The sequence below is a fragment of the Lepidothrix coronata genome, unplaced genomic scaffold, assembly GCF_001604755.1.
Source record: "Lepidothrix coronata isolate B3197 unplaced genomic scaffold, Lepidothrix_coronata-1.0 Scaffold64, whole genome shotgun sequence".
Taxonomy (NCBI): domain Eukaryota; kingdom Metazoa; phylum Chordata; class Aves; order Passeriformes; family Pipridae; genus Lepidothrix; species Lepidothrix coronata.
In genome coordinates, this window is record NW_016690244.1 from 1,019,021 (window position 1) to 1,031,639 (window position 12,619).

The window sequence follows — 12,619 nt, forward strand, 5'->3', positions numbered from 1 at the left end:
CACACTCCAATTATAAAACTTACATTTTTCTCTACCACATTCAAAAGACAGGACAGATCTGAATATTCATCATTCTATATTGTTTTAGGTATATTTATATTTTACATTAAAAATATGGCAATGGAAAAAAAGTTAAAAACACTTCAGGATATATGCTAGATGAAACAATCATGGATGATGCCCATGTAATGAAACATATATTTCCAAAGTATGAAAAGTGACTTATTTCACCTTTTTCTAAACAGACCAAACAAATTTTTCAAATCTATATACTTCAAAAAAGAAATCAAACTACTATTTGGCTACACACTCATTTCTTCAAAGGACAACACTAGAAAGATAATTTGTTAGTTAGATCAACTACTGTTTTGAGACTCATATCTGCCTTGAAACACAGAAAACTCAGGTTTGCCACTAGTCTGTTCAGTGACCTTACACAAAATACCTTTTTCCTCTCCACCTCTTCCTACCCTGAGCATGAAAATGTAATATTGATCACCTTGAAATGAGAGGTACAATGTGAGAGAAAATTATTGCCATTATTACTACTTGTTGGGTCCTTTGTATCCTGTATAATGTCAGCAACCTCAACCTTTCAGAGCTGAACACACTAACTTTATTAAAGACCTGTCACCCATACATCTGCTTCTGTTCTGACATAAACAACAATTTCTATGGAAAACAACAAAAATACGAATTTATGTGGGAAGATGATAATGATTCTTTTTACTAGGATTATTTTCAAGCATGGATTTTATGCTATACTTATCACACAAGATAACTATACTTCAACATCATCTATTGACATGCCTTTCAATTGCCTACTTACCTGCTTACAAACTAGTCTTACAATACTTATAAAACAGATTCCACTCTGGTTCCAAAAGATCTCTGTTGCTTAGTTCCATAAAGCAGGACAGAGAGTACAGTCCTTATTTCAGAAACATTCACAATATGACACAACTGGGATGAAAAAGGAGGCCATAAGTACATTTCAGTAGAGAAAACAAAGTATAAGATAGTTGGCTTCAACAAAACAGTGAACTACATGGCAGAAACACCGAATTCTCTGACACCATGGAAAAATGACAAATTACTTGGCTGTGGAATAGCTGGGGCCTTGACTAAGATGAATTAGGCTGTCTATACCTCACAGAGTTTTTATTTCAGGAGCAGCTGCTTGAAATTCTTCCTAGCACTTTTAGTCAGAATATTGCCTATTTTTTCAAAAGACAAACTTTTCAGGAAAAATTATTCTCTTCGTTAGAAATTCTCCAACTTCATAAAATTTTCCAAAGTACTGGGAAGAAAGAAACAACATGGCTCCTTCTGTTTCTAAGCTCTGCAGCATTCCCCTGAAATTTGGAAGATCCTAGCCTGTTTATTCTATCTTATTTACAGCAAGGACACACACTTCTCCCACTTCTCCCACTTCTCAGTACTAAGCTATATTCCCCTCTGGTTCTTCAGTGTTCTGGATCTTTGTCAGAATCTCATGTTCCCTTAATATACAAAATAAAATATCTACTGGAGTGGAACTAGAACTACAGTATTTCTTCCTCAAGAAGATTAGCCATTATCACCCAAAATACAGAGGCATTTTTCTTTTCTTTTTGTAGATAGGTGTATTTTCAAAGTATTTATACAAAACAGAAGTACTCTGACCTTCTATGAAAAACTATCAGTTCTATCATATCTTGCAAATGTCTGGATAGGGGACTCTTCTCTAAAGACAAGATAATTGCATGTAAATCCCAAATCTAGCATCTTTCCATTTATAGCACATTTTTTTGCAAATTTCATCACAGTTATGCAAGAGAATGACTATATCAAGATATGAAAAAATAATGAAATACAACAAGCTTCCAAATGTGTAGGGTAAGAAAATTTTTTAAAAAATGGAAAAAAATTGCTTGTACTGTTTTAAGTTAAAAATTCTATTTTGTATCTTTCTTGCATCCCAATACCTCTTACATTTCAAAAAAATAGTGGTTTGTTAAAAGTTTTCTGGAAGTTTTTGGCATTCTTCTCCTTGGAAAAAAAAGGGTATAATAAAAATAATAATCTTAGACTGATAGGTCAAAAAACTATTGAAAAAAACTATTAACAATTTCTACAAGTGCTACATTTGGCCAGGAACATAAAGACCATGGAGTTTGGGACCAAATTGTGTTCCTGAAAACCTTTTTCCTACACAGAATTTCTTCAGTGCAAACTACTGAACTCTGACAAAAGGAATCTAATAGATTCAACTTCTGAACAGACCAGAGTGGCTGTGTAAATCATAACTTTGCTTTGCAATTACCATAACAATAATTTTCACAGTGCGTTTTTGCTACACAGAAACATTATCCTTGTTATTTTCTAAATAAATTCTCTGAGATCATATACAAGTTTGGTTCATTATGTAAAATACTGATGTCCTTCATGAAGGGTGCTTAAAACACAGCCTGAAGCAAATGGAAGAACTGCAAGAAGTATTTCTGCAGAACTGTATCAGGCAGTTAGAAAACATGAGCAAATACCTTATCAGCATTAAGGGTTTGTATTTAGCAATCTGTATTTAAAAATTATATTTGTGTAGGTTTCATTTTCTAGATGTCATTGTTTATGAATCATAAACAAGATTATCAATTTGTTCCACCCTAACCAGGTGTATATTCTCCTATTCACAAATCATTCACAAGGCTGCAATAATAATTAAATGTTATCAGATATTATCGAAACTGCAAGAACCTCCATAACAGTGCCATTTTCCAACATGGAATGATACTGGTTTTTGAGATACTGTCATTTTTCCTGCATAAGCATGTGCAAAAAAAAATATTAATGAATACCTTGTTAAAAATAAATTAAAGAGCCTGCACAGAAAAATGTTACAAGAGGATTCATTTTGATTTATTTTCTGCTTTGTTATTTTCTCAGATATGGCAAACAATGATAAGAAAAATAAAGTCTAATACATATGCTTACTTGGGATAAAATGGAAAGCTGATCGTGATAGGTTACTGCATTTTGATTAGCCTCCATGAAGAACTGCTGGGTTCGTCTCCTCTCCTGATCCAGTTTCTTCTCCAACATGAGATGAGAGGTGGATAGAACATCCAGGTATTTCATCATAACATCAGACAGCAGTGAGCTGACCTCCACTATGTCTGGACGTGCCTCTGCATCAGGAGTCAAGCGGCTACAGAAATAATATTCTCTATTTACTTATTTCTACAAAAAAAAACAACAAACATTTTTCACCACTGTATTTCTCCACTGGTATTTATGGAGTCATGCAGGCCAGCACTCTGTTCGTTCTGCATGGGACAGTTTGATGCTGTGCAGCCTTGTTGAAATACCACAGCACAGCCCCTGGTATCAGCTGGAACAATTATCCTTGGCACCAATCCAGACAAAACTGCAACTAGGGGCTGCAGCTGTGCACCCCCAGGCACACTAGGGAGTGCCCAGGGCCTATTCGTGGGACTGGGAGAGACATTGCCTCCCTTGTGGCGACTGTGCTCTAGTCAAGGAGCTGCACCACTGAACAAAGCATCTGTGAAGGAGAGGAGTGTGTTGTCAGAAGGATTTACAGGAGAATGTCACGATTCTCACAGAGACTTTGCAGAGACAAACAACGCTCTCAAAACAATGCAAAGAAGGAGGAAAATCTAGAGCTTACCCTCAAAGAATCAGTGGATGGAGGCTCCCAAGAGGAGCTAGATTGGAGACTTGTGACTTCTGCCAAGAGAAGGAAGGCTTTTCCTCTGACTACAGATATATAATTACAGAATAGGTATAGTGACCTAGCAAAAGGTGAGGAAGAATAAGACCTAACAGAGGACACATCAGAGCCAGGTGAGTCTGAATCAAGAGTTCACATCACAAATAAGATGCAGTAGCTGACAGTCATTTGAGGCTGAGGAACAGAGGCATCCATCTACTTGATCTGATTTGATGTCTGTGATGTCTGTTGCTTGGACTCGGGACATTGTGGAGATACTACCAATTCATCCTGACCCTTGGGCTATTACTTCTTGCTGTTCATTCATATGGGCACAAATAACACTATCAGGGTCAACTCCGAACACACTGAAAGTAACTACAGTGCACTGGGATCAAGTGTGAAGGACACTGAACAGAGATGGTGATCTCCTTAATTCTATCAGTGAGGAGGAAAGGCTCAGGTCAGGGTGGGTGCAACCTGACTGTGTATAGTCAAAAGCTTACAAGTGAGGATCAGAGGAACAGACCAACATGGGTGACATTGTGGTAGACACCTGCTATAAACCACATAAAACCAAAGAGGAAGTCAATGAAGCCTTTGTTGGACAGATGGAGAAAGCTTTGTGATGGTAGACACTCATACTCATTGGGGCCTATTAACCACCCTAATATCTGCTGATGGAATGGTTGACTGCAGCAATCAGGAGACTTCTGGAATCTGCTGATGACAATTTCTTGGTGAAGCTGATTCAGAAGCTAACTAGCAAAGGCACTCTGCCAGATCTGTTGCTCACAGACAAGGAAGAACCAGACAAGGATGTGAAGATTAAGGACAGCCTTGGCTACAGCAGCCATCAGACTGGAGTTCAAAATCCCAAAAGTGAGAGAGATCGTATTGTTACAACAAAGGACTTCAGGACTAGACAACTTCCAGGGGCCCCTTCCAATCTAAATCACTTTACAGTTCCATGGTTCTTGTTTCAGGCACCCTAGGTAGCTGTTTAGTGACTGAAATAATATACTATTAGGTCTATTTTTAAATCCCCAGAATATTTTGTATGCAATGTAGGACAGAAAAGCTGATAGGGACAGTTCTGCATGCACTACAAAACTCTTAAATCTTAACTCCAGTGAACCTGATAATTTACTACAATTTCCCTACAGAGTACTATTGACCTGCTAGCACACATAACCCAACACTCTTCTTTAAAGAAAGTCACAGAATGGTTTATTATTTCTAAAACAGTTCTAAGTAAAACACAACTGCCATGTGAAGTAGCAGTTCTGAAAATATTTTACAATACTTGAACTCCTTGATTTTAATCTTTTCTGTTTAAATTTTCTCAAATACATTAATTTAAATAATTTTCATAACTTTTAAAATCTGTTTTACTTGAAATTTTATATTTCTTTTGAAGAGGTGCAAGTTTTTCACCCTTAAGAAATATTCTTGTTTGGGATTTTTTAATTTTTTCTTTTTAGTCCACTGAAATTGGTCAAAATTTCCCAGAACAATGTGAGCTATAAAACATTTCTCATGAGTTCTATTTCCATTTCCCATGCATCTAGAAATGATTTATGACTAAACACCAACTAGATTGATGTTCAGCTCTGAAAAACTTCGGTGATTATGATTCCAGAACTTTCTTTTGTAGTTTAATCCAATAAAACTGTATTTTAATAACAATACTGAAGAAGAATAATAACACTAAATGCAAATTTACAGTTGCAACATTAAGCTTTCAACGTTTTTTCTAATCATGATCAAGAAATTATTTTTATATTTATGACATTCATCTTTGAATATGTATTGTGTTTCAGTCATTCAAAAATAGCTCCTTTTCTGTTAATTTTTCCTCACATATATTATAACTAAAATCTCATTATTACTGCTTTTCTTTAATGTTCCTTATTCTTTCTAAATATCTCACAACCTAAACAAAGCCTTAATTTAAGAATTAACCCATAGTAAGAGATAATATTAAAAATAAAACAAATAAAAACAAACAACACTTTACGCTTCTCATGCTATTAAAATATGTAGATAAATCATTAGGTAATGTAAAAATTTTAATATTTTCATTAAAATTAATTTCCAAATCTCCTAAACGTAAATTTTAGTACTATTAGCACCTATACTCGCCATTGTTGTCCTTCATTCTCAGGGTCTTTAAATAATAGAAACCTTTTTGTACAATAAAACATAGTATGAAACCCTTAGTCTTTGTACAGTAAAGTGCTTTTTTAGAGATGGAATTGCATATCTGAGAAAGTATAAGCATTTTTGTGCTAAGTGGGGCTTTTTCTAAAATGGAAAAATCAAGGGAGCTAGATCTCCACTTCGCTCTGTGCTTTGCTTTACACATGACATTATCACCAGAAGGATGTAAACATAGCTAAGAGAAATATGTGATGAGTGAGTAGAACAAATACAGTCTCATTTTTTCCTCCATTACTGCATTCTCTCTGCTTTGTTATCTCTGCTATCATGCTAATGGGATTATAAGGCAGTGGAAAACATATTTCCATCAGTCAAATAAACAGAAAAACTATGAATGTGATCACACAGTGATCTATAAATAACATATTGTAACAGGGTTACTTCCTTGACCATAATCTGTATTTGAATATTACTCAAAATGCTGTATTTTCATGGGGGGAAAAAAATTGATGTGTAGGGAATTAACTACAGTGCTGATACTGTTAAATTTAAAAATTTAAAGAGTATACTGGCTAAATGAATGTGCTGACTATACTGGTATGTTTTCCCGTTGCATGTGTGCAGCTGTATCGTAGATGTTATTATTGAGGTAAGGAGATACCTCTGTTTTTCCTTAAATCTAAAGATATTTCCTTTTCAGAGACAAATACTGGCAGTTGCTTAAGTCTGCAAACTGTCACATTATCTCTGCTGGAAGCACAGAAAACAAAAACATCTTTTCAGAAGGATGTCGAAATAAAATGAGTAATTACCTCTTAATGGTAAATGACACTTTTTCAGAGTACAGTCCTTCTGGCACAGGTTCATACATAGCCCCTACTATCTGAAAAATAAATAATCTACAGTTTGTTGAAGAAAAACACTCCATTATTTATTTCAAGACCCCATATGATAAATATTGTTTCTTTATTGATGGGCATCACATCATCAGCTCTAACTTGCAAAACAACTTAGAACACATCTTCTAATGCAGAATGTCACTTCCAATCGGGTATCCACATTAATGTATATAATCACTGCAGACTAAAGTGCTACAATATCAAAATCAAGGAAACAATAAACACAAACCCCCAATTATTTATTTTAATTTATGAAATCTTCTGAAGATGTAGATACACAACGCTGTAGAAAATCCAATATTGTTACATCAAGCAATTTTATATATCTGAAGCTCCTATCACTAAATGCAATGAGTAAAATATGCTAGTCTGAGAGGTAATAAGAGATTAATATTTACAAGCAATTTTTGCAATTAGAATGGCAAGATACCAACTCACACAATGATAAACACTTGTGCTCATTCACACATTAGAACTGAGAGCAGTTTGTGCATCTATAACCTTAAATTCCCACGGATCATGCGAACACATGCAGAAATAACTGGTACATTGGTCTCGCAAATCTGAATACCTTAGTAGCCAAGGAGAGCATATTGGTGCTGTAAAATGGTGGGTTCAGAGTTGCCATCTGATAAAGGATGCATCCTGCAGCCCAGACATCAGCCTTCTCTCCATACGGCTCACTCTTTACAACTTCAGGACTAAGTAGAAAGCAATGCAAGTCACAAGCATTGAATGAATTCACCTAGAAGTAGGCTTATTTTCTAAAAAACCCCACCCAATATTTAGTTAGTCACTACAACATCATTTCAGAGCACACACACATTCAAAAGGCTGTATTTATTTCCTTTATCAGCCAAATTCTTTAAGAGGAAGCACAATTAATAGCTTTTCGACCTCTACTGAAGTTCTTCTCATAACACTAATGGTTTTTATGTTGTTCACTTGTCCTTTCCACTCATTCTATGTCTTTGGACTTAATGGATACAAGTGAACTACAGCATTTAGAACTTGTTTACAGTATGGCATTTCAATAAAATGGACTAGAGAATAGATAAGTATATCACATCATCTTGTAATTCAGATATCAGAAAGATTTAAATTCAACTCCCATATTTAGAATGCTAATGGATACAGGTTTGCTATTAATGTAAGTCAATAAACTTTACTCATTGTATCATTTTCATCCTCTTTAAACTACTGTAATGCATTTGTGTGAGGATGCAGCATGGACACTCAGCAGCCAGCCAGATGACAATACAAAAAAATATTGTAAAGATCCATTTAAAGCAACTGGAAGAAGGCAGCAATTTCAGACTCCACTTCCCTTTTCTAATTTCTTCAGTACTTTTCATGAACCTGGATGATAATAATTTATATTAGTAGGTATATTCTGATGTTGGAGGTCAAGTCTTAGCAGTAAGTAAGAGCCATATCGCAGGATGTGGTTTGAGGGTTTTTTGCACTTATTTTTTTTCTCTCTGTAATCATTCAGAGATACAAAAACTACTTGACTTCTTTCATCTGAAAATCAACTTGAAAACCTACTTGTTTACGTTACCCCCTTCAGCTTAGAATTTGGAACCACTATATCAGCTTCATAATTATACTACTGATATCTTTGGTAAAATGCCTTATTTTGGAGCTGAGAGGTACTGTGTAAATTCAACTAATGATGGTAGAAGATGTCCTGCTGCTATGTATAAAATGCAGAAAACGGATTTTTAAAATAAATGGGATGAAGTCCCAAGATAAATTATGATAAGATAAATTAAATTAATTTAACAGAATAGAAAGGCAGAACAGAGGTCACAGTGCAGGAAGGTGAGAGAAACTGACAGGTCACACACTTCTGATAAAATTGATCAAGTGAGATACAGATTCCTGAGGGAAACCTAATTAGCAATTTTCCTTGAATCTTCCGCTGCTGTTATGTAACAATAGAGTGGAATACGGGATATTGAATATGGTGTTAGAACATAATAGCATTTCTGCAATCACACTGTCTGTGACGGTCTGTGACACTAACTCATGACTTTGTGGAAATTTCATTTTTATGTATTAGAAGTGTCTATTAGAGCAAACATCAGTATAGCAACTTAGATAGACAGTGAGCTCAGTAAGGCAAAGTCCCTGTCTTTGTAAAGTTCTAAGCATGCTCCTATTCAGAAAAATAAATCTGACTTGAATTCCAGTCTTTCATTCTAGTGATAATTTTCATGTATAGAGATCAAGTTAAAAATTACTATTTTTAAAGGACTAAATTATATTAAAATACCAAATTGAGATTATTCAAGCCAAATTTATGTAACTATGCAAAATTCCACACAATGCATAGCACTCACAGGAAGAGTAAGTTGAATACAACCAAGAGAGAAACAGAAGTACCCATTAGCTGGCCTGCAGAATCTTGTGTTTGTGAACAGCAGAGAAGAACCTTGCTTGATGTCCAGAGCAAACAGACTTGAAAAAATAATACTATGATTTAGAAATCACAGAAAGAATATAGTGCTGACAAAGTTGTAGTTTTAGCATGGTTTTACACAAATGCACAACAGCTGGAAGTTAATGAAGTAATTTGTTCTGTTTATTCATGCTGAAAGATTTCATGTTCTAAATGCACATCTAATGCCTTTTTCTTTTTCCTTTTTTTTAATCAAAAGGAGGACTTGCAGCAGAGTACTATTTGATCTTTTCTTCCAGAACAAATGTCTTAGTCAGAAGTCTCTGATATTTAGAGCATTAGGAGGATGACCAACACCATAAAAAATCCTGTCCCATGCTTAAGAAATACTTTAAATTAGCAAAGTAATATTTTTTTAAGGTGACCATGAAAGTTTTAGAGCAAATATAAAATCCCATACTTATACGATGCTATACTTTTATGGTTAATTCATACTGTAATTTAGATTTTTTTTTAATAGGATTTTCAAATATTATTTATTTACTTCTAAGAGATGTAGTGAAATCCCTCACCATGCTCTACAGGCCTGCCTCACCATCTGCTAGTTAGAAATGTGGGTGGGGTACAGTACTTGTTGACTAGCAAAACAGTTCTGCAGCCAGTTGCATCTTTTGGATCCACACTGTTGAGGGATGCCAAGCAGAGAAAGTACCCACTTCTGTTCCTGTACACTGACACCCACAAACAGGAGGGTGGTGGGAGTACATATGGTTTGCCTAATTCAGTTGACAACTGTGTATAAACTGTCACTGTCTGGTCAAGACCAGAAAGAATGAGTAGAACCAGTCTTACTCACAAACACTGAAAATTTAATGGCATAGTGGTGGTATGACCTTTTCTCGGTTTATTTGTAAAGGCAGGATTCTTCTTTAATTCTTAGATTTAGAGATCTCAATTGGCTGAAAAAGGACAGTGGTACTAATTAAATTTTTAGCAAACAGATGTCTGCATCAGTTTCAAATGCATTCAGTGTCAAAACAGAACACAGAAAAGGGGGGAACTCTAGCTGATAAAGAATGACATTTCCATTGCTTCAAGGGCTGCTTTTACTGCCACAAAGCAGCAGTACTGATGCCATGCTCTCTGATATCCACAGTTATTAAAAGTGGTGACAGATACTTATCTAATTAGAAATTTAATTCTTGCAGCTAACATATTCAAGATAATCACTACAGTTTTCATCTAAGTTTACAAATAACTGGTCATTTCCAAATTACATACTCAAGCTGAAAAAGCTTACTCCAGGAACATTATGTTAACTATGAGAGGGTCCTTTACTAAAAAAATGTCCGCAGCAAAAATTCTTCTAAATGAAAGACACAAAATTATATCTACAGAATAAGTGTCCTAATTCTCAGCATCTAACACACAATTTTATAATTGTTTCTCAGAAAGTTCACTCTTGTTCAATATACAAGCACTGTTTTTATTCTTAATAACAAAGTCTTCTATGCCAACAGCCTTAAAATGAGCCATTGCTTAATCCAAAGAGTTACTTGTTTTTTCTTCTGAACTACTTCTACAAAATTTTAAGCAGCTACTTTAAATACAGAAGATAGCTTTCCATACTACCCTACATTTTTAAATAGGATTTAAAAAAAATTATAATAACCAAATCTTTTCAGTATTTGTGCTACTTGTAAGATATCAAACACATTTAACTAAATCATCCCTACATGGCCTTGGAGATATTTTTGCAATCAAGCTTTCATTTATAATTTTGCTTACTGATGTTATTTTGTCATGGTTTTTCTTTAAGAATACTTTTAAATTAAAACTGAATCTGCTATATTTGCACTAACACATAGGTATATGATAGAGGACTATCCTCACTCAATTAGCTCACGTTCACATTAGTTATCAGTAGACAGAAGTTTCAAAATGAAGAAAGAAGTCCTGAATTTGGAGAGGGAAGAAAAGAGGAGACAGGGGAATGAAGCATTAATTTCCTAGAGCTTCTAAAACTTCTAAAAAATGTTGTCAATACTATCAGGCTGACTTTATATGGGGCAAAACCAGTGAAGATTTCCCACTCTGCACAGAACTTCAATAAGCCACTTGTGAGTTATCTTAGTACAGTGTTCACTGGTGCTTCCAACAGGTGTAAGAACATGCTGGTATATGGCATTCTATAAAGTATGAGGACTATTTTCAAGTAAGACATGGTTTCAACTAGACAGTTATGAAACCAGTGTGAAAAAAACTACATTTACTCTATAATCAGTTCTCTGAGTCACAGAAAGAAGGGGAAAAAACTATAAGGAAAAAAAATATAGCTGCTCACCATCAGCATCATCCCAAAAGAGAAAAAGAAATAGAAACCCAGTTGCTCCTTGTCACAGTTTTTCTCTGGCTAGTTTGCTGTAAGCTACGGATACACGTTCAATATTATAGCTTCAATAATTACCAGTAAAACCAATGGAAGAAGAAACAGGAGCCACAAAACTGACAATTTGAATAAAGAGCTCCTGAGAACACTGCTGTAAGCTATTTGCATTTCTCACCTACATGAAGAATTCAACACAAGCCTTTTGGGAATATTCTGCCTATCCCTTGAGTGATGAAGTAGGAACAGGATTTTCAAATGCTAGTTAAAAATTTTACTTTCACAGTTTTCTATTTTGAATGTAAGGCCAAGTAAGTCTATAATAATTTAGTATGTTGCCTTCTAACTTGCTACCGTTTTTTCTCATTACAAATTATATTTAATATATATATATATATAAAATTTTCTTCACAAAAGACATCTTTTCAAGCATTCTAAACTTCTGCTGACATTTAGAGAAAAATTCATCATTTCCATCATTTTTTAAAATGTACAGGAAGAAATTTACTACCTTCAGATGGCAATTTTACAGTGTCATAAATCCTCTTGCCATCAGGTGGGGAATGTAATTTTGAAAAGGGTGAAGTCAGCTAAGAGAGGCCACTTTCATGTGTAAGCTCTCTCATCAGTGTAATCTCAATATTTTTATTTTCTAGTCCAAGCATTGCCTGTCTCTGCCCAGAAAGTTCCTCTATATTCATATAATTTAGTCTATAGAGAGGCAAAACTAATCCACATTCAGTGACAGGCCACTAATAGCTGTAGGATACAGCTGACTATATAATGCCTGCCTTATGTTTTTCTTAATGTTTTTCAAAAAAACCTAAACACTAGTTTGATGTGGAAGAACTGCAACTAGTAATAAATTTGTGTAAAGTGTCTCAATCTAAAACATCAATAATCACTGAAAAATGTTCAAAACCAAGATCCTAGCAATAAACCACTCTAAATCTCAGCTACACTGCTGTTGATCAACAATTTATGGAACTCACTAACTCACTGCTTTCTTTCAGCACAAATTCAGTACCTCTCTGTCTGAAGCAGAACCACGTTTT

The 12,619-nt window shown here is 34.8% G+C and overlaps 1 protein-coding gene across 1 annotated transcript in view; it reads right to left on the reverse strand.

Annotated features, from left to right (window-relative positions):
• The window catches only part of NEK10 (NIMA related kinase 10), an 88,996-nt gene that overhangs the window by 38,196 nt on the left and 38,181 nt on the right, over nt 1-12,619 (reverse strand). Inside the window, 3 exon segments of the mRNA XM_017817924.1 lie at nt 2,974-3,187; nt 6,688-6,758; nt 7,346-7,475. Coding sequence (XP_017673413.1) covers nt 2,974-3,187; nt 6,688-6,758; nt 7,346-7,475 — 415 coding nt within the window.